This window comes from Polyergus mexicanus, unplaced genomic scaffold (assembly GCF_030449975.1).
Source record: "Polyergus mexicanus isolate NDT 795.1 unplaced genomic scaffold, iyPolMexi1.0 SCAF_7, whole genome shotgun sequence".
In the NCBI taxonomy this organism is placed as follows: domain Eukaryota; kingdom Metazoa; phylum Arthropoda; class Insecta; order Hymenoptera; family Formicidae; genus Polyergus; species Polyergus mexicanus.
Window position 1 is genome coordinate 7,151,884 of NW_027223327.1, and position 24,061 is coordinate 7,175,944.

The 24,061-nt window shown below is 37.0% G+C and overlaps 1 protein-coding gene across 2 annotated transcripts in view; it reads left to right on the forward strand.

The window, feature by feature from the left end:
- The first annotated feature begins 447 nt into the window (after positions 1-447).
- Positions 448-24,061, forward strand: part of Sli (slit guidance ligand) — a 368,221-nt gene continuing 344,607 nt past the window's right edge. For both annotated transcript variants that reach the window (XM_070298537.1, XM_070298538.1), the window contains exon 1: positions 448-845. In XM_070298537.1, the coding sequence (XP_070154638.1) occupies positions 553-845 (293 nt within the window). In that variant the 5' untranslated portion in view covers positions 448-552. The remainder of the gene's footprint in view (positions 846-24,061) is intronic.

A 24,061-nucleotide genomic window follows, 5' to 3' on the forward strand; every position in this document is an offset into this window, starting at 1 on the left:
CAATCGACCGGTAATAACTCCGACGCGCGCTTGAAGCGTTCGAGGAAGACGTTGGACGACGACAACGACAGCGGCAACGACGACGAGCGACCGGCGAGGAGAATCTGCGCGGCGCATCGGCACAGAGTGTCCTGTCATATAACACGGACGCACGCGGAGCCACTCTGCCGAAGAGACGCGAGCCGAAGCCGGCCTTGTCGCGTTCATGATCGCCGACGAAACTATCCGAGAGGAAAATCGACGGAGAGACCGGAACACCGGCATCTGAGATACCACGATCCGGAGAACGCCATCATTCGATTAGAACAGGATCCGATACTTCGTCCGGTGCGCATCCTCGGTTGTCCTCCTACGGAGGATCAGGAGATATCCTCCTTCCTGGAGCCAGCCGGGCCCAGTTACGTTTATCCGGGCATCAACGTGGGCCAGTTCGCCGGCGGTGCTCAGCACAATCCGGACAATATTCTGCCCAAGAGCCGCGTCGGCAGCATCGCCAGACTCCTCGACGGACCAAATCGCGCCGTGAAGGACATCAATCGCAAGGTCCTGGCGATGGCGCGAGCCATGACGCCCGCCTGGTCCCTACGTCTGCTCGGCGTCAGCTGCGGCTCCGTAGTCTGCGCCTGGGGACTTTTATTAATATTATCCGTGCTCGGTGGCGGCGCCTCGCATGGCACCGGGATCGGTAGTTTCGGCCTCGGTAGTATGACGGGTACGATGGACGATTTGAACGGAATCAGGTGTCCTTGGGCGTGCACGTGCGGCGGACAAGAGGTCGATTGCTCTCATCGCGGCCTGACGCAGATACCTGGGGACCTGGCGAGCTTGCTCATCGCGGAAAAACTGTAAGTAACTAAATGTTGATTTCATCTTGTGAATACGTGACGTGATCGTGCTTATAAAAAAATTGCGTAGTATGCGTTAACAAAAGAGATAAACTCTGTTATATAATAATTTCACTTAAACGCGCGTTGTTTAAATGGGAAAGATAATATTTTGACAACATTTATTTCCTTAGACGAAAATAATATCTAAACTGTTTATCTTAGTTATTTTATTACTATTATAACATTACACAGTTGGGGCGTCCATATAATTGCGAGAGTAAACCTAACCGAAGGTCTGACTTGCGTAACTATAGTTTCTCGAGAAACTGTTAATAATTTCAACCGTGTCGAATTAACGCCTGGTGTAAAAAAATTCAAATGAGACATTTTTGTTTAACTTTTTCAAGATTAATTTCGAATACGAAACAATTGGAATCAAATGGCGTAAATTGCAAAATATTACGCCATGATCCTAAAGCATATTCATACATAATAGCGCGCACGTGTCGCAGTTTTGTAATTGACGTTTCTCAACATTCGCTTTTTTTTATTTTTTCGTTTTCGATACATGACGAGCCGGAACATGGCGCGCCAGATATTCTCATTTTATTTATAAATCAACCAGAAATCTAGATTCGTGTTTGCTCTCGAGAGAGACTGCCTCGAAATATCGTTGATCGGCGAAATAATCGATACGGCGGTAAAAATCGGCTTGCCTGTGCAGATCATAGCATTCACTTCGTTATTCGCAGTCCAAACAATCCGCATCGTCTTTTTTGCAAAGCAACCGCTGTATAATGAACGTTGGCTGCTACCGCGGCTCGATAAGTTCCTTTCGCTCGTGTGTATTCGTATTTAATTGAACCAAATTTAACGAAAGGCGAATGCCGCGAGAAATTTAACGGCGGAGCTATTTCGAATATCATGATATTTGCATATTTTTCTCGAATCGAGATACCGGCGTAACGACCGTTTAACCAACTGCACGCTCTTGTTGCCAGTTGGAGAACAGAGAAGGTAATGCGATAAAAACGGGGAGGCAAGGCTATAATATACATTATAGTCGGCAATAGAAGGAGATATAAAGAATGCCTTACGTTCTTCCGGAGAATTCTTAGAGATATTGCAGCGCTAGCTTTTTACCAATAATACTGTCTTGAATATCACAGTATCGCGCACATCCGCATATTGCGCGCAATAATGCGTCGGTACATTGATTCGGCGCGAAATATCCCAATTTTCGGGTAAGCGATATTGCCAAGAGTCATAGAATGGGCATGCTTTGTTTCTGCTTTACGCAATCCGCGCAATTCAAATAAAAGCACCGACATTTATTGAAATGATGTATTAACTCTTTATCGGATCTTTATTTGCCGATACAATCGCACAATCTGCGAGAAACGTTATTTACTTTTTTTTCATATTGTATATTTTCATTGAGATATTACAATGTCATGATCATTATTAAATCAATATTAAATAAAATAATAAAATCTGGGTAAATATTAGGTGTACAACTTTGCTACCGCCGTTTTTTTTTCCGAAATTCGAGGCTTCATTGTAAAAAAAACTGGTTATACATTTTGAAATTGCTTGTTGAGTCACTCGCAATGATCGTGCCAATTCTTTTTGACTTTGACTCGAGTCTTCATTAAGTAATGCCTCCAATTCTGCATCTTCGAAAACCTTCTCTCTTCCACCGCTATGCCGCGCTTCGACGTGAAAATCACCGTTCTTGAAGCGTCGAAACCACTCGCGACACGTTCTTTCGCTAATAGCGGCTTCGCCATAAGTATTCGAGAGCATTCGATGAGCCTCGGCCGCAGATTTCTTCATATCGAAGCAGAAAATTAAAACCTCCCGCAAATGACGAGAATTTGGCTCGTAAACTGACATTTTCAATCGAGAATAACTTTATGATGCGGACACAAATCGACTAATGTTTCTATGGGGTTATGTTGACAGATGCCCAAGTTTATCGCATGACGTCTACGATCTATTTATTTCGACCACTACTTACCGCTAAAGCCATCTATAGGAAAACGACAGATGCAAAGTTGTACACCTCATATTTAATGAATGCAATATGAACTTTGATACAATATATTGTCTGCGTGTGTTTGCTTATACATAGATATTTAAAATCAGTCGGGTAGACTAATCAAGATATAAAAAATACTTACTTTGTGCTCAGTTTCAACTCTATATTTTTTTTTTTTTTTTCCCCAAAGTGATTGATCCCGAAATCATATTTTGATAAATCTGTGCGTGATATTCAATATACATTAACGGCTTTTGATTAGCATATGATTAATATGCCGTAGACGAACGAGAGAAATACCAGGAATAATTAAATCCTCGAAATACATTGACGCGCGGTAACTCATCATGGATGCGGTTGCACGAAGGACCTATCATGAAAATACCAGTGACTCGAAACACGAAACGGCTACCGAACCGACGACGTCTTTTTACGCGAGATTACGGGCATCTAATGCTTGTGCGGGCCACGAAATTCATTATGTCTCGTAAGCACGAACCGCTCGTATCTCAAAGTATATGCGCGCGCGTGTCCTGCGTGTAAATTAAATTTACAACGTCAAAACGCGCGAGCATCGCGACTATGGCATCTCGCGTTAAAATGTGCGTACGATATTGATGTTAAATATTAACGCGTTTTTTTATTCGCTCATGGATATATGCGTCTACTGCCGTGTAGACGCACGTGCGTATTTTGAAATTTGCTGAAACCGTATCGGATCGATACCGATATAATTGGTTCGGAATATATATATATATATATATATATATATATATATATATATATATATTTGACGCAGATGTATTGCAGATACATCGCGTTTTATATTTTTGGCGGAAAATCTCTATAATCCTCTCCAACATATCCAGAATATCAACGTACGGATATCTAAACACTGATACAATACGTTATAATTTAACTGGAAAAAAAAAAAAAAAAAAAAAAATAAGAGAACGTAAGATATGTAAATTGCATCGATGGAAACTATGATAGCATTACTCTAGCTTACATTATCACATTTAAACCGCTATCGAGAATGCATGATATCGGTATTTGCGATCGATGCCAGAGCGAGCGCTCGAAATGAGATTAATGACTACAGTCAATATGCTTGCATGAAAGTGACGTGATTGATAGCAAGCATATATAAAGTATAAGACTATGAATAGCGCGAGTGAAAAGATTCGAGAGACGAACGGTGAACGGAAATACTAGACGTAAAAGTAACGTCATTTATTCTTAGATTCCTTTTACTAAAATACTGTTAATATTCAATAATTCTTATTAATCACATATTTTATTAATATTCGACTTTTTATTGATATTTAAATATGTATTATATAATATATAACGCAAGGTAATTTATTTATATAAAGGATTTTTGAATAATATATTCTCAAATTTTTGAAAACACGCATTCTCTAAGTTTTCCATATTAATTTACGTTCCTCAATTCGCGTTAATCAATGGAGCTATAATAAACGTCGACACAAAATCATCAACTGCAGGAGACGGGCGATATAGATGAGCCACTTTGATCACTATCCAACTGAGAATCGCTGTTTATACCTGTTCACCCGCAGCGAGTCGATCTTGGGATAATTAGGGACCCAAGGCAACTAGATTTCCCTCTTCATAGCTAACCCTATCTAAATATGTAGCCTGCAGATGGCTAAATGCTCCCATGTTATACATGAGTATACATTGATTGGTGTCACTACCAGCTATACCTTGCTATCAGTAGTTGGAATGAATCTCCGGGGACGGTTCTAAGTTACGATGTATACGATTTAACACGCCTGCAGAAGATCCTGGTAGAGGATATCGATGTATCGAGCATAAATATATTCAATATTATATGTGGCGAATTAAATTATTATATTGATATTGCGTCAAGTTTATGCGTTAACAGGATTTTCTATCATAATGTTTCATAACATATCATTACGGTCATATAATGATTACGTCATGTTAAATTTATCAACTAATATCAATCGATTGTATATCATTTCAGAAACAAGAAATATATCCTAAACTATACAGGGTGTCCCATTTTAAAGGACTCACTCAAATATCTCAGAAACACTGCGTTAAATCGAAAAATGTTTCAAACAAAAGTTGTGTGGCTTCAAGGGGGCGCCATAAGATGGTGACAATGATTTCACCTTGGAAAATCATTTGAAGGTCATGTGAAGGTCAACTTTAAAATCTTAAATGGAAACCCCCATTTTTTAGTTAGTATTCTTGTAGCTGACATCGAGAGCTTTCCAAAACACTATAATAAAGTATTTTTTCATTAAGTACTTTTTGAGTTATTTTATATTTTAATCTGACATATTTTGATATAAAAAATAAAATATTTCGTAAAATATTCAGTTTTCGATAATTTTACCGTAATACTTTTATGTACAGAATAATGAGACAAATCAATTAGTATAAAAAAAAATTGTTTTTAAGAAAATTATTTACAATGTATTTTTTTAATCAATTATTTATTTTTTTTGGCACTAATTAATTTGTCTTATTATTCTGTACATAGAAGTATTACGGTAAAATTATCGAAAACTGAATATTTTACGAAATATTTTATTTTTTATATCAAGATATGTCAGAATAAAATATAAAATAACTCAAAAAGTACTCAATAAAAAAATATTTTATTATAGTGTTTTGGAAAGCTCTCAATGTCAGCTACAAGAATACTAAATAAAAAATGGGGGTTTCTATTGAAGATTTTAAAGTTGACCTTCACATGACCTTCAAATGATTTTCCAAGGTCAAATAATTGTCACCATCTTATGGCCCCCTTGAAGCTACATAACTTTTGTTTGAAACATTTTTCGATTTAACGCAGTGTTTCTGAGATATTTGAGTGGGTCCTTTAAAATGGGACACCCTGTATATGCTATACTAAATTAATCAATTAATTTTCTAAAAATTTTAGCTTAAGGAGAATATTGATAAAATAATACAAAACTTGTAGCGATTCTATTTTAATTTTATTATTATTTAGTCATTAGCGATAAATCTTTGTTTTATCGCTAATAATTGGATCGCTCATAATTTTCGACATTTTCTCATTTCTCAATAAAATAACGTGTCGACGGTTAACGTTATATATTCTTTCTCGTATCGAAACGATCGTCAAGAAATTCACAAATATATGGGGGCTCGAGGTCGACGCCACACTTTGCTTCCGGCAGCGTTCTGCTTCCACGAGTGGAACACGCCGTTGTATAATAGTCGTACATCTACGCGATATCGCCTGCACTTATGATTTTTCGATTAAGCTACGTAAACAGAGTACACGGTAAGCTAAACATCTGCCAGCGCGGGTCGAGTGTTTGGGCAAGGCTCCGATACGGTTCCGCCAACTAACTGACGTCCGTAAAGTAACGTTCTACATTCAGTTACCACGACTTGTAGCTACCGCACTACGATGCAGTAAATATTAGAATCGACACGTGTGGCAGCCATTTTGTTGATCCACCACCGTTCCCAATATTTATGTATTCCAACCGCTTGTGAGCCAGATTTTATCGACTATCTTCATGCTCTCGCTCGCTAGATAAATATATATTTCCCTGTTAACGACGCTTCATTATTTACACGATCGCGGAAAATATTGTCGAGTACCTTCCAATTTTGTGTGTCAATTATGATTTTGGAGTGGAACTGCTGATTACGTTATCAACGAATATCTCACGTTTTAGTTATTTTCAGATTAATTTAGATTAATAAAAATGTCTATATAACAATGAGAAGATATCATAATATTATATCACATCATAATACTTGCATATACGTTATTGAAATATATATAGCTTTGAAGAGATATGAGAATAACTTGTATAATATACCCACTGAATATCGAAAAACGATTTTTCATGATTTCGGAAAAATTTTTCATAATTTAATAATAAAATATTCGACAAATCGATGGTTTTTATAATATAATCGTTGGAAAGCTCATGGAACATATTACATTACAATTACACAGATTCTGCATTACATGACAAAATTAATTCATTAGGGATATTTTTATGTAATTTTGCATAATCAAAAATTTCTATAAATTTCTGACAATTCTGGATAAAAATAATAATATTGTATTCCTACACTATTCCCATTCTGTAAAACTTTACACATAAGAAAACAGTGGAAATTCATGAAATGAAGGTGGTACGCATTTCAACTTAATTAAGAAATTCCAAGCGTGTATTTTTTTAATCCGGTCGCGTACCGCTGGCGAATGTTTAAAGTCAGTGATCCTCGTGACGATCAATGATTTTAATTAGAATTTTTTTATGTGCAATCCCATGTTTCGCGACGTGTGAAATCGGGTAAGATATGTAGCCGGTTCCCTTCAAATTCCTCGAGTGCAATGCAGTGATCCGCATAGTTGCTCACGCGGCGTGAAACTACTATGTTCGCTTTATGCGTTACGCGAAATGGGAAATGTGAGAAAGTGATATACATGGAGTTTCGATAGTATTGCAATGCGGCATGATAATATTTAATTGTGCAATTAAATTAAAGCCAAAACGAAATCAATTGTCTACTTACAATTTTTCGAAAAATAATATTAATTCTAAAACATACTTTTTTACATGAACTATTATCATTAATATTATATACGTAATTTCTCGCAGAAATTAGAAGTCTTTTAAAATTGTTGCAATTAGTAATCGTGTTAACCGTTTAATCTACAATACGTGTAAAAATATTAAAGAATAAAAAATTTAAAAAAAAAAATGAAAATATTAAGAACACGTTACATATACTTATCGCTAACATAATTTTGCGATCAATTTTATCGGAAAAGTTAAAAAAACTCGATTTCGGAAACTTTCGACGAATGCGAAATAACATACTCGAGACGGTTACGGAAATACGGTAGAATACGTAACTTTGTACTTTATAACGTCCCTGTGGTACGGAAGTTACGACGATGAGATCACATCGCGTCGAGGGTTACACAAATATTTTCATTTTGATGTTCGCGCGTTGCGGCTTTAGGACCTTTCCACCATATGAGAGAGAGAGAGAGAGAGAGAGAGAGACAGACAGAACGAGGAAGATAGAGAGATAGAGATCGCTCGCAAAATCATTTATAAGCGCCCGGCAATTTTGAAGCGGAGCAACGAAGAGCCCGTCTACGGAAAACGCAGTTGGCGGTTTCCATCACGCAATTATTTGGGTTACCTTATCGACATCGCGCATAATAGGTACGCCATGGTATATGGTGAGAGCGTGTAGGATGGTAGGGGCTGCGGCGTTTTGCTGCCGCAGTACGGGGGTAGACGATGCGACGCGGCGTGAGGGGGGCATAACGCGAATATTTTACGGCACCTTCGGGCGAATCCCTCACGTATTTTAATTTAGACTCGTACGCGAAAAAGCCGAGTTGCACACACACACATCGGACATACGCATCTTTAGATCCGCGAAATATAAAATACCATAACGTTCAGCCAAGTTCGCCAGGATGAGAGGAGCAGCATTAAGCGGTGCGCGGTGTTAAAAGAATGTTTTATACCGTGATTCCGGCTGATTATTTATGAAAATGCAGACGAAAGAATTTTCACTCAGGGCGTAAATTTTTTTTTTTTATTCCCACGGGATGGGGAGACGCTCTCTGATTGATGTATTTCAAATACTACTTTAGACGAAAACGATATCAACAATAATTGGCACATTCGAGGGAAAGACAAATCATCTTTTATTATGAAGTATGCACAGTTTATATTGATTAATTTTATATTCTGATATAGAAAGGAATTTAAATGTTGCAAGGACATTAATTATCGCAAATATAATTCTATTTTTTTTTTAATTTTATTTTTCCATGCAGCGCGTTCAAACAAATAGTGGCTTCTAATAGAATCTTGGCCGTTTATTCTTTTCGCGACGTTAACTATCTTTCAAGTTCATCGAAACATTCAAAAACTTGGAAACTCTGAAGGATTTTCAAAACTTTAAGAACTTTTCAAAACTTGCAAACTACTATCGAGACATTTCAAGACCTTGAAATTTAAAAAAAAAAAAAATGCTTTTATAAGATTTTACACACATTCTAAATTTATGTCACAAATTAGATATAATTAGATATATCTTATTATTTTTATTAATTAACTGACGACAGATGGCTTTCCAAAATACATCGAGTCGATGAAAATAGGTTAGTGAAGAGCCATGTCCAGTTGTCAGAGTCCGTCAACATTATAATTAATCCGACCATCGATAATTAACTCAATGATAAACGAGGTGTCGGCGAAATGATTTGTATGATTATTTATAATAACACACCAATCTGTCGTACGTAACGCTCTTGCTAATATACGCAACATTAAAACAATTAATCATCGCTCCAACAACAATTACAGACAATTACAGTGTGGATCGATCGAGATATATTGTAATTAGTATATCAGCGACGCCTTGCCACGAATACAGTATCTGCAAAAAGTATACTATGTACCGATTTCCGTGTTGAATACATAATAAGTTCGAATTAGAAACCGCGAATTTATAAATTACTATTTTAATTATTGGTTCTTCGCGTTTTGCGATAATTAGAAGTTTAGAGTAGTTTGCATAGAAATTATTCATTATATTAATTATTTCTTATTTAATTAATTATTTATTTTACGTGTGTGTATTTCCCAATTAATTTATTATTTTTGGAAAAATATAATTTTTATGAAATTTGCCATATGTTTAATAGAAATAATCATATTCATGCAAGATCGTGTACGAATACATGATCATTGTATCGCGTAATGTACGAGAAAATCGATACGACGCATTCATATGTGACTTCTCACATTCTGAGTACTCTCTTTTTCATTATTGTCTACATTGAATATATACAGGGTGATGTCCCATTTTAATCTCCTCAGGCAAATATCTCAAAAACCAAACCCAGAAGAGAAAAATGTTTCAGACAAAAGTTGTTTGGTTTCGAGAGGGCCATAAGATAGTGATAATGATTTGACCTTCGAAAATTATTTGAAGGTCATGCGAAGGTCAACTTTAAAATTTTAAATGGAAATTTTTTATTTAGTATTCTTGTAGCTGACATCGAGAGCTTTCCAAAACACTATAATAAAGTATTTTTTTATTAAGTACTTTTTGAGTTATTTTATATTTTAATCTAACATATTTTGATATAAAAAATTAAATATCTCGTAAAATATTTAGTTTTTGATAATCTTACCGTAATACTTCTATGAACAGAATAATGAGACAAATCAATTAGTATAAAAAAAAAATTGTTTTTAAGAAAATTATTTACAATGTATTTAGTTAAACAATTATTTGTTTTTTTTTGGCACTAATTAATTTGTCTCATTATTCTGTACATAAAAGTATTACGGTAAGATTATCGAAAACTGAATATTTTACGAAATATTTTATTTTTTATATCAAAATATCTCAGATTAAAATATAAAATAACTTAAAAAGTACTTAATGAAAAAATACTTTATTATAGTGTTTTGGAAAGCTCTCGATGTCAGCTACAAGAATACTAAATAAAAAATGGGGGTTTCCATTTAAGATTTTAAAGTTGACCTTCACATGATCTTCAAATGATTTTCCAAGGTCAAACCAATGGTACCATCTTATGGCCCCCTCGAAACCAAACAACTTTTGTCTGAAACATTTTTCTCTTCCAGGCTTGGTTTTTAAGATATTTGCCTGAGGAGATTAAAATGGGACACCCTGTATATATACATATATATATATGTATAATGTATATAAATATATACGTATATATAGAAGAGTGCACTTTCTATCGAAACTCGCGGAACTTCCATTAGACGTTGTGCAGCTTCTATCGGAATTCAGGAAGGGTGTCGATATGTCTGGGCGTAACGATTTTCTACCTGGTTCTGCTCGATCCATTCTGACAGCGAAATTAATGGCTTTCCCGGACGTGAAAGTGCGCAGGTCAAACAAAGAATTATTTGGGAAAGGGTTGGTTGCATTTTTTCACGTTGTCGGATCTTGCGCACACCTTCGACTTTCCATCAGATATTGTCCCGCTGGCCACCCTCGCGGTGAAAAATTGCGGCCATCTATTTTCGGATCAAGTGAAGAGACTACGGAAATTACTATTTTTATTGCATTTTATTGCGTTGTTCGGAAATGTATAGTACTATTTCCGATAGTGTATTACATGTGTGCCCATGCCAGATGCAATCGAGCTCTTGTTGCTCGAAATAATTCAACGACCTGTTATATCTGTCCTTCGTAGTTCCAACGTTACATTTCATTTGCGAGAGAGAAATAGTAGTTTCCAACTTATTTCTATACGCGAGATTAATATATAATACTTTATTAATATAACATAAGACAATGAGAAACATATTGAGATCGTAAATAATTAAAATAAAAAATATACAAGCGAAAAATACTTGCACAATTTTTTCTCAAAGCCGCTTGGTTTTTTTGCTAAAATCTTTTTTATTGCCTTGCTACGTCTTTGCTCGTGTCTAATAATTATTTGACAAATAGTGAACGTTGAGAGTTTGCTCATTACATTATTTTTCTATTACCTTTTTATCCATACAATTTATACGCGCGCATTAAATGTTTAAAGCGAGACGGTACGAGACATTTTTACGGTAATATGCGGTAAAGGGATGGGCGATCCATTTTGACGCAAAAATTAATGGTTTTATCCGACAAGAAGGCGCGTAGGTCAAGCAATGAATTACTCGTGAAAGGAGTCGCCGCATTTTTTCACGTTTCACGATCTCCTTCTCCATTTCCGACATAATAGCATCCCTGCTGAGCGGTTTTCGGACGCGGACACTCCTTGGGTCCCCGGTTACGTGTGTTGGTATTATTATAGTATTCGCGGTTGCGACCAAGTTTTGGAGGAGCAGCTTTTCGAATTAATTATCACATACAGGTAGATCCAGTCGCGTGGCACGTGACCATGCATTCGACGGTCGACATTCTCGAATTTGTAGAATATTGTATTCGTCCCGCGACCATTGGTGCATGTATTCACGGGCACGTTTCCAAAATTTGATGGCTGCCGCAAACTCTCCACATCTGTCTTCCGTTCTACGGAATGCTTTACAAGTTCACAACCTGTATCTAGTATATGCATCCCGAGAAACTTTGAAAGTAACTATATTTCTGTGATGAATCGATATAATACAATATCAAGCTCCAGAGAACAGAAGAATAAAAAAGATTCTTCAAAGAAGATGTGATGTGCTTCAAAAAAAATTTATCTTTGATATATAAAAATAAGAGAGCTACTCTTTCGTATATTTCAATATCACGATATGTTATGAGTAGTAATATTTAAGAATTGCATATTTCGATATTTTAATATCTATAGATATTGGATATCTTATGAAAAATAAAATTTCCAATTTGACGTAAATCAATTATAATACTTGGCTCTTAACGAATGCCCTAAACAATAGCCCTAGACAATAACAAATTATATGTGAATAGCAAATTTTATCGTCGCTCTAATTAAATCGCTTCTAAGGGGAGAATTCGATCATCAAAGCTCGCCGAACGATCGTCATCGCGTGAGATTATATTCCAAAAGTAATATAATAAAGAATCGACGCAACCGCGATCGCTTTACGCCAATGATGAAGACTTTCACCGCGGTCTGCCGCAGATTGTCGATAAATCAGAATTAAGGCTCAGACATCTTATACGGTCGATTTAACCAAACGACGTTGATCTGAGCATAGGGTCCCCGTTGTCAATAGATAAATCTCCGTTTAGACGCCGCCTATTGTCGGCGGATTATGCGCCCATAGTTGATTCCGACTGGCTTCCATGGACCCAAACGGAGGTCTCGCCAAGATCGGAAGATTTCGAATTTTCAATCGGAGAACCTGTTGAAGGGTAAAGCGACGACTCTGAAGTGGACGGTTTTTGTGGGATTATCGGACGAGCGATTCAAAAATAACCCTAATGTGATGGTCGGTATATTCTATTTCCTTGCAGGGATTATTTCTTTATGTCCTTATGCTTGTGCTTTTTCCGCTTGTATCGATTTTTCGTATTGATCGAATAGTTTTTCGGATATTGACGTTCATTTATGAGATAGAACGGTGAAAAACAAAATATAATGAACAAGCGAAAAGCATCATCCGACCGTTGCAAATTATATTTAAAGTCTGGAAATAATTAGCATGATCAATAATTTCCCATTAAAATCCCATTATCATAGTGATAACAAATTTCTACAAAAAAAAAAAAAAATAAATAAATAAAATTCAAAAAACCGTAGAAGGGGGAATTTAAGTGTTTTATTAATATTTTACTTACAAAAGAAATTAATCGCGATTTAATTCAAGTAGTAATAATTAATAGAAACATGCGGAAACAACGGTTTTGCCATTGTAACGAATTAGACTAAAATTTTTCTAATAAAAAATGTAATTAGTATTAAAATGAGTATGCAATTAAGCAAACATCATGTGAAATGACTTCTTAGAAAAAAATTCCACTTTTATGACGACGTTTACCTCACATATTCGTTTAATATAGCAATCCGACCGTCAAGAGGAGGACTCGCCTCTTCAGACGCGCTCTCGTGTACTTCTGCTCTCTTAATTTTCGTGTCCATCGCTCGGGATCCTTGACGTTCCCCGGGGTACTCGACAAACGAATTTTTCGAGAAATGTCTGTAATCTCGGCGATATGTCAGTAGACACCGCGAACATAAATAACGGCCAGCGGGATAGCATACGACACGTCGCGTTTTCATCGCGAAACACGCCCTTGGATTTTTGGATCGTGTCCTCTGTCCCGGGAAGCGAAATTCTACCGCGTCTGCCTCGAGAAACATGAATCACTTGGCACATGTAAATGAAAAGGTGCGCGCCCGCGTGCGGGGGGGGGGGGAGGGTGGACGCTACCTTCAAAAGGTCGTAAGTGCCGCGACTACGAATGAAAGAGCGACCGAGTGAAGAGAGGTGAGGGAGTGTTGTCGGTGCGTTGTAGGTACGCGGCCTGTCGGGAATTCTTTTTCTACGGGACGGCCACGCAAGTGCGGCGGAAACGTTGTTGCGGCTGCCGCGGTCGCCGAAATTTATTACAGCGTCACGTTACAAGCTCACTCGAGGGAAAAAGAGAAAGAGAGGGTAACGCAACTTATACAGAGAGAGACTCGCTCGCGTTGCTTTTTGCGCGCGAATTCCACTACGCGTGTGACAGCGTATTTCAAGTACGGCTTTGCTCACTCTTCGTCCGACTTTCTCTAGAATCCTGCGCTGGACGAAGAAGATGGGGACGAAATTGTTGAGGGAAAGGAATAAAACATTGCTATGTATCGGATTATTTTCATACACTTATCGCGTGCTTTTTCGCGATGGACGGTTACACCAATGTGCCAGCGAGCGCGAATCGTAATGTCTTCGTTTCTTCCCATACGCGCCTTTTTAAATTTTTCCCTTACCCTATGATCCGCATCCTTGCCTTTTCAAGTCCAGTAGCATTAACATTTATATTGCTCCGCTTCTCGCTTTCTCTGATCCCGATCCACATTTTTCGGACAATGCCGACCGCCCGCCGGGAGCTCGAAGCGATTCCATGCTCCACGATCCTGAGAACCTTTTATTATTCTCGTGGATCGTGCCGAGAGTCACGACGAGCACACCTGGGGGAATTATCGTGCGAATTTCGTCAAGTTGACAATCGTGTACTCCGATAGTTCGATACTATGGAATTTCATGGTACCGTGCCATAGGGACAAAAGAAATACGCATATACACATATTGGATGATTGCATAAGTTCGTGCCCGATTTTCATAGATGGCATTAAGTTACCGCATGGCGGAGTTCTATTGTTTTAGTGTGGTAATTGTTGCTTACACCGAATAGATGACGTTGTCTTATGTCAATTTAGCGTCAGACATTGTTCAGATAAGTCCATTTGTGCATAAGAGAAATCATTAAAAATGGAGAACGAAAGGTGCATTTGCGGCATGTAACGCTATATGAATTTCGGAAAGGCGTGAGTGTTGGGATTGCACAAAAAAATATTCAAAGCGTTTATTTGGACCGCGCTCCTGCTCTCCGAACAGTCAAAAAGTGGTTTGGCAGATTTCGAAATGGTGATTTCAACATGGAGGATCAACCCCGCTCTGGACGACCTTCTGGCATCGATGATGACATTGTGCATGCCTTAGTGGAAAGAAACCCAAGGATTACAACTGAGGATATTGCTGAGAGGCTGAACATCGATAATTCAACCGCTTTTCGTCATTTAAAAAAGCTTGGATACATTTCCAAGCTTGATACGTGGGTGCCGCGTCTCCTGACTGAAAGGAATAAGCTGCAGGAAAACTGCAGGAGTTGCAATGGGAAATTCTGCAGCACTCGCCATATTCTCCAGATATTGCGCCTTCAGATTTTTATCTGTTCCGGTCTTTGCAGAATAGTTTAAATGGCAAGAATCTCAATTCCGAGGAAGCTGTCGAAAATCACCTTACAAACATTTTTCAAGAAAAACCAAGTTCTTTTTTCAAAAATGGAATCGACAAGCTTATAGATGGTTGGAAAACCATTGTAAAAAAGAATGGAGACTATATAATTGATTAATAAAAGTGTTATCTCTAAAATATAATCTATTGAAGTTTATATTTAAATCGGGCACAAACTTATGCAATCATCCAATACATTCCGTAATTACTTTGATTTATGTATTGTGTTAATTAGATACAATCATCGGATATACATTCGCCAAGGAGACGTTGATTACGGATGTATTGTACTTTCTGTTACGTCAACTACACAATAAGAATTTAAATGGTAATTTGTACTTATGGGATATGTAAATATATTATCGCACCAGAGAATAATCTATGAATGTTGATCTTGATAAATAATATCGATTGCAACGACATTTTTTGGTAGCAATCGCAATAGCTCGCCAGCAATGGCTGTTATAAATTGTAAGAAAAACAAGAATTTTGTACATTAGTTTTCTTGATGGAATAAATAACATATGTGCTGCGAACGTAAACGTGGTCAAAATCGGCCAATGATGATATTCGTTTCCTCCAGAATTAAAGGCAATTTCAATCAACAACATCTCAGTGCGCTTGTACGTGCTGAACGCGTTGAAAGCCTAAATGCAAGTGCCGAAACTTGGGCGTTGAGCGGAAAGAAGATTTATGTCAGGCGGTGGCGAGAAGGAAAAAAAAATAAGTGTATGCACGCGAAGGGTGAGCTGAAGAATCGAAAGGGGCCCAAAAGGAAAGGAAGATGTACAGAAGGCAGATGGGGGGGAAGAGAACGCGAGAACTGAAAACGAACAAGGACAAGAGGAAGGGGACACGATGATGGAGGACTGAAGGGAAGTGGGTCGGCCAAGAAAAGATGAGCAAACAAAATGCATTCGTATATATCTCTGGCGTCTGTCAAAACAAGTGACGGTGCTTCGTTGGAGATCATTTTGGTCCACCACCTAAACGTCTCTGGTCGTTGCCGTGCGCCGAGACGATTCGTGATACGCGATCGATGCGTCACAATTAACTGAATCATCGAAAGTGATCGATCGAAGGATCGGTTAAACGCACGTTAAAGTGCCAGATATTAAATTTATGTGCGGAAAAGAGCGCACTGATATTAAGAAGGAGAAGAAATCTGTGTGACATATGATTGATATGCATCCCTCCCGCTGACAATGAACTATCCGTTTGTCGACTTCTTAAGGTCAACTTAATGATTATTAATGTATTTCTTATGCGAGAGGTGTAGAGCTCATTCCCGGCTATGTTATTATGTCGTTACTTGACGAAGAGACACGCTGAACGGTACGCGTTCAATTGCACGTCGTATTACCATATGCATACATTTGTATCGCGAGCTATCTTTACGCGATCTTTTATCAAACAGCGTACTTTTATAGTCGACATGTGTCATGTATAATGCGAGCGCCGCGATAACGCGTTTTTGATCTCACCGCGTAAAAGCTTGATGCTAATCGGCCGTGTCGAACGTCTCCTTTCTAACCGTAACGAATACTGAGTTACAGCCATCGCGAAATTGATTCACATTTAAAGAGCATTGAACACGATTCTCAATCATGCTCTTAAAGTTGAGGATTAAAAAGATTTCGCAACGCCTTCTTTCGCGCGATGTAAATCGATCAAGAACACGGGAGAGCGTATCGGAGGGGCCGGCCAATCCTTAAAGAATTTGGTCGTAAGCCCGGATTAAGTTATGATGGCCGAGGGCTTCTTTTCGTCCATTCACCCCATCACCCTTCCTGTTCCCCTCCAATGCGGCGACGAATAAGCGGATACCATCGAATGCCTCGCCGACACAGGAAGAATCGAAACCAGTTTCTCCTCTCGCGCCGGACCATTATTATTGTTTCTTTTACGAATCTAAGCGACAACGACACGACGCGTGGAGGAGGAGAAAAAAGTGGTAGGATATAACGGAAGAGGCGGCGGTGAGACATACGGGAGAAAAGCCGTACGAAAAAGCTGCGGCCGGAGTTGAGAAATAATGGAACAGGGTAGAATAGCGCGCGGCAGAAGATACCGAGAAAGAAGAAAAAGAAAAAAAATACACGAAGCGGGAGAAATAAAGCGCATCCGCGGTCTATTAAAGTCTGGACCGCGCTGTCTGTCCATTATTCGTCTCGTCGGCGAGATACCCGCCTCGACGGCAGATTCTTCTGCATCGGGTATCTCCGGGAGCAGCATCCGGGAGACGCGATATTTACGTCTTATCGATAACAGCGTTTCGTTCTCATTCGGGATATCATTTCCTCGAGAAAATTACCATCCCTTGTAGAGAAGGGGACGATCTTTCGGGAACGGGAGTGGAAAAAAGAACGTCTAGCGCGCCGTCGGTACGCGTCAGATAAAACGTCAGATATCCTGACATCGACGAGCATTTTCGTCTCGCCGATATCGCAGTCCAAAATGACGCGGCATCTTCTCGAACGACAGAATGACGAAGAGGTAGAGAAATGTTTCGGCGATCGACAATACGAACGATAATCGATGGTATATCAGTGATGGTTGTTATTATAGTCCCGACGATAAACTAATTTTGCACCCTAAGACGTACGACGTAGTATAATCGATGATGCGATTACTATCGCGTTTTAGGCGATCGATTATAGCGGTTTGCGATCATAATCCGATAATGAACGCGGTGCCAGATTGTCTGGAAAATCAACGCTACTCTCTTGGGGAGCACTTCGGGCAATCCCGTTCGCAAATGATTGAGGTTTGCGTCATCGATGTAATTTCCGCCGAAGTCTGCGAAAATGCCTCAACGAACGATTTTTAATTCAATGTTTGATTGGGATAATATGGTCGTGGTAATATTAAAACTGAAGTGCGCGCATATTCTTTCTACAGTTTACTGAACGAATTTGAAATAGACTTTTTTTCTTTAATAAAAATGGAACATCCATAAGTTATAATTGAGAGTAACTTTTAATGAGATTTCCAATATTAAATAGGTTGATGTAACGTAAAAATAATTAAAGTTTCTTCGAAAATTATAATTTAAGATTATTGAAAATTCACTCATTTAACTGTTTATATTATGAAATTCAGTTCACGAAAATTCTTTAATTTATTTAAATATTGTTTTTTCTAATGAATTAACTTTATCTGATTTAGCTAGTTACATCCACAGAAAAGATTTCCGGATCTAATGCTATTACTCTTCAATCTATCATAAAATAGGATCGATATAGCGACAATTATATTTATTATCGAAAAAGGAATATTTTAATCTTAAATGGAAAATTCTTAAATCTAGAATAAAATGCTCTTGGTGCTATCCCGTTAATTTTCTCACAAAGATGAAGATGGAAATTTGTAGCGATCTAACATCAAGTTATTCTAAATGCAAGAATATATAAGCTTAGATTTGTATATGTTACTCTTGTCTCAAGATAGTAAGACAATCTTATTTAATTCGAGAGAGAAGAAAAGGAATTATTGATTTAATTTTAAAATTGTTTTATTTTTATACCGCATAAGGTTGTGATACGATTAAATATGTCAAGAATATTTTTTGTCTCATTATCAGAAATCCTTTCTGAGAGTGTTAAGATAGCGGGATCTGGTGCATTTATCGTACTACAAATCCAATTAAAAATCATCTTATATGCATAACAAATTATATACATAATCTTAACATAATTAATATTTTTAATTTATCGATTATTGACTAAACTATAAAATTTCACATAAAATAAATTTAGTTTTCCTATATCCATTTTGTAGGAACGCGCGCTGATTTTGGGGGAAGAGAATCATTGTATGCGCGCACGGTGGGCGTTAGGAGGAAATTGTAAATAACGCGGCGTGGGTTAGGGGCGCATCAAAGAAAATGATGCACTGCGCGAATTTCATATGCAACACTTCTGTGCCATTTAATCCGAACAACGCCGCAAAATGATTTAGCGCCGTCGAAGATATTGTGTCCGTCGCTTTTGAAAACGTAAGCGAAACGTGCGATTTCGTGCGTTTTCGTGGAAAACAGGGGAAATAGCAGCGAGCCCGGGTTGTGTCGATATTCGATACTCGTGGTGACTTTGGGATTTATAGGCAGTCGTGTTGGCCGCGTCCGGATTTTTTTTTTTTTTTTTTTTTTTTTCCGGAAACCAGGCCGATTATCCGGAGGAAAAACTCAGCGGTAGGCCGGAAGGAGAAATGAAGGCAAACAATTACCCCACCTGGCACTTACGTAAATGGCGGAGAACTAATTAACTTAGAATTCAGTTTTGTTCTCGGCAACGAACTCGACTGAAAAACTTACGGCGTGCTTACCGGTTAATTACAGAGTTTGATGAAATATCGAGAGAACTTTTAAAGTTTCGTGTAATGCGCACGATATTACCCGTAATGATACGAATTGCTTGAATTTAATCTCTCCCGATTGTCTACTTTTTAAATCAGATTTCCGTTGAATTTATTATTTAGAGAGTTCTTCCAAGGATTCAATCGTTAAATGTTTAAAAGAAAATGTTGTTTTTTTTTCATTTTCGAGCTTCTTATGCATATATATATGTACACATATATCTTTATATTTATTTTATTTAATATATTTTATTTAATAGAATTCGTTACTCTTGCATAGTATGTTCATATTATGATATTTCTATTTTGTTAATTTTATACAGAGAAATCTTTCTATCTTTCTTACGATTAAATGGGATATATACCATATTTTAATATTTCTAAAATTATAATTAATTTTATTTTGCGCGATGGTTTATTTAAATGTGTAAATTTGCATTTGATTACTTTTTTTTTAAAGCGATATAATTATATGATATTAAATTTTTATTACTTGTCCAAAATTCAAATAATATGTAATGTATAGCATAATTTTTTTTTGAGAGTTCTTCCAAGGATTCAATCGTTAAATGTTTAAAAGAAAATGTTGTTTTTTTTTTCTTTTTCGAGCTTCTTATGCATATATATGTACACATATATCTTTATATTTATTTTATTTAATATATTTTATTTAATAGAATTCGTTACTCTTGCATAGTATGTTCATATTATGATATTTCTATTTTGTTAATTTTATACAGAGAAATCTTTCTATCTTTCTTACGATTAAATGGGATATATACCATATTTTAATATTTCTAAAATTATAATTAATTTTATTTTGCGCGATGGTTTATTTAAATGTGTAAATTTGCATTTGATTACTTTTTTTTTAAAGCGATATAATTATATGATATTACATTTTTATTACTTGTCCAAAATTCAAATAATATGTAATGTATAGCATAATCTTTTTTTGAGGTAAATATTCATACGTACGAATTACCATATTTATTATTAATGCAAATGGATTATCGTGCTCAGGAGAAATGCGGAACTCGTACTTGGGTAATACCGTTAAGTTCTTTTTTACGACAACCACATTGGGGTAAAGTCATTCGATGATTCGCTATTCTCTCTCGTCTATTCGCAGCCATGATGATATCGAACAGTGCAGCTACCTCTTTTCTCGATAACATTTATCCAGCATATGCATCGAGTCGTTATGATTCTTCGATGTGACCGATACTCGTAGCACGACGCCGGTTTTACGAGGCCGCACCCGAGATGGGTTGTGTGTATCGGAGAAGTCACGATGAGACTTCTCCGATCCTTCCCTCTCGATTTCTTCGCGCTCCCGTATCGCGCTTGGAATTGCCTTCCGCACAATGCGACCGCGATTAAGTTTATTGCTTGAGACTATGCCGTTAAAAGGCCCGCTAGTTCTCTCTCTCTCTCTTTCTTCCCTCGTCGCGACCGACGCCCACCACCTGTACGCCGATTTACCGGATACGAGAGACGATGGGATAATTGCTTTCGGTTTGATCCGTTCTCCTCCCGAAACGGGAGGTGAGATTTATCGTCGCGCGCGCTCGTCGATGCTGAACCTCGTAAAACGCCCCGAAGGCGAGCCATACGGTACGTCGTAATATTGGGTTATCTAGCCCGCACAGGACATAGACACGTTTGCCGTTTTAGACAACACAATCGGCGAGACGCGTTGAAATAATTGAAAGGGCTACCTAGTGAGACGAAGACACCGTAGTAAAGCTTGCGATATAAATAAGTAGGATTCACACAAGAAAGCGCGATTTGAGTCTGCTGAATCGGTGCTTTTTATGACGACGGATAACTCGTATGGAATGTGCGAACAATTTTACACGATGAAATATTTTCAGATAAAATGTAGAATAACTTGTTTAGTGATCGAGCGTTCGAATATTCAGCGTGATAAATAAAACGCCGATACATTTCATCCGTATTAAATGATGATATTTTCCCTTTGTCCGTCTGTTAATTTTATAATTTAGAAACTTTTTATATTTTTGTGCGTTTTTTTTTTTTTTTTGTAAAAATGAGAATTCAACCGTTAATACAAGAGACATTTTTTCGTATCAAAAATGTGCTCATTGAAATAAAATCGATTTAATCTCTAATTTAATTTAATTTAATCGATAAAAAGAAATCATGCGAATTTATTGATATTGATATTAATGGATAATTATAAGTGCATTCTATAATTAATAAAAAAAAATATTGACGACAATATATTATTTTGCTCGCGTTAATATCACTTGTCAAGGATTTGAGTAAAACCAAGAGCGCATAAGTGATACGCATCAACACAAATCGAGGTTTATTCTGGGATAGTCGGCATCATTTTCAGATGCTGCTCGCCATGTCGGCCTGATTCTCATTCCCTGACGACAGCGAAACTCAAACGTCAAGTTACAGCTTGACAGTTAAATTCGTTAAGAGGAGTCGTAATAAGGTTGGGACAAAGTTTTGCACGACTGCAGCTGCTCCCGACCCTCGCTCAATCTCCACATTTGGCTATGGTGTAAGTGGGCGTCTCCCTGAATTCGGTAACGCGATTAACCGCTATATAATCTAATGCGCTTGTTGAAAAATGGCAGTTTGCGCGAATAAGCGCGTTGCGGATTCGGAACGCGATTTGAAAGTTTCGACGCGGCGCCGCCTATCGTGATAGTCGCGCGTTTCACGACGATGCCAACCGAAGTTGAACGCGACGCCTCTCACGTTGCGATAAGAGTTCGGAAAATTGAGTTGCGGCTTTCATCTGTGCCTGAGGTTTGTTTGTTTTTTTATTAGGTGCGAGAGATGGGCTCAATGTCAATTAAATTCCTGCTACGTGCAAGCAGGAATTTATGCTTCTTTTTTTCGTAAAACTAACTATCACATTGTTCATGCACCACTATAAACGCGATGCGTTTCTTTATAAACTATGTAATTTGTATAAATTATTTCTGTTTGCATTATTATTTGATAATGATTCCAGATTTTTATACATAATATTTTTATTTGGGGTAAAATATGATTACATGTAAATATCACAAAAACTCTATTTCATCAAACATGTCAAATCGTCAAATTTATAATAAAAAAAAAAAAAATAATAAAAAATAGTATTTCTCTAAAATATTTATGGTATACACGATGCATCGAAAAATATCATGAGATTATGATTGTCTAATTGAATAATAATAATGGTTACAACATAAATGAAAGTAGAACAAATATGAAAAATGTGTTGAAATTATAATAATATTTCTATTAATTAATTTCATATCATGTGTCAAAAGAATCTTTAATTAAAATTAATTTAGAAAAGTGAAAAAAAAAATATATATATATATATATTATTTTGCATTTTCTGTCATGTATCTCTAATAAAAAGTATCTTTGCACATATTCATATGTTGGAGTTGTGTAATTTTAGGCGAGATATATTACCTCTATTCATATATTTTAGCTGAAATTTTACTAACCTTAATTAACATAATAATATATTTCATTGTACTAAAGAAACAATTAAAATTGCACGAAAAATGCGGTCAACACACACTGCCATGGAAAATGTTATTGTATACTAATAGTGATATTTACATAAATTATATTAAACATAAAATGCATATTTAAGATATAATATCTGAGAGATTCAACTCTCCTAATATTCCATGTTGCTATAGAATGTAATACGTGACGTATTTGTGAACTAATTTCTGTCTAAATATTTGCACGCTCGATATTTCAAGGGAAATAAGCAACAACAGTACAAATTAGGTTACTCGTATACGAGGTTAATGGCATTAATTTAACTTCATAGTTCTTGTTGCGACTCAAAGGATATCTCGACGATGATATAACTGCAAGCGCGCACATTTTGCCGTCTCGACTACCATTTCCAAGGGAGATCTATTAGCAAGTTTGTCGTAAAGGTCTGTAAATATGTACGATGAAGTGACGAGGATCCTAAATTTGGACAGGAATATTCGCGATTTTCTTGCCTCTTTTAGTAGATTGGAGTATGAATTTAGGGTGCGCGAGAGCGTAGAAAGAGAATTTATCAGTGACATTTCGAATCGGAAATTATTATGTTTCCGTTGCAAATGCAGAAATCAAATTTACCTCGTCAACAAACCTTGTGTAATCAGATTTCCTGCAATTTAAGAAAATCACAGATTCTAAAAATATACGTAGACTCACATTGAAAGCAAACTTGTTTGACAAAGTGACAATCGTTTTTCTTAAATACCTGCATTAAATACTTTTATTTTTATGCTTTTTAATTCATACTTCAGTTTGCAAATCAAAAATGACATTATGTTGAAAGAATTGACATACTACCTACATCATCTTTTCTC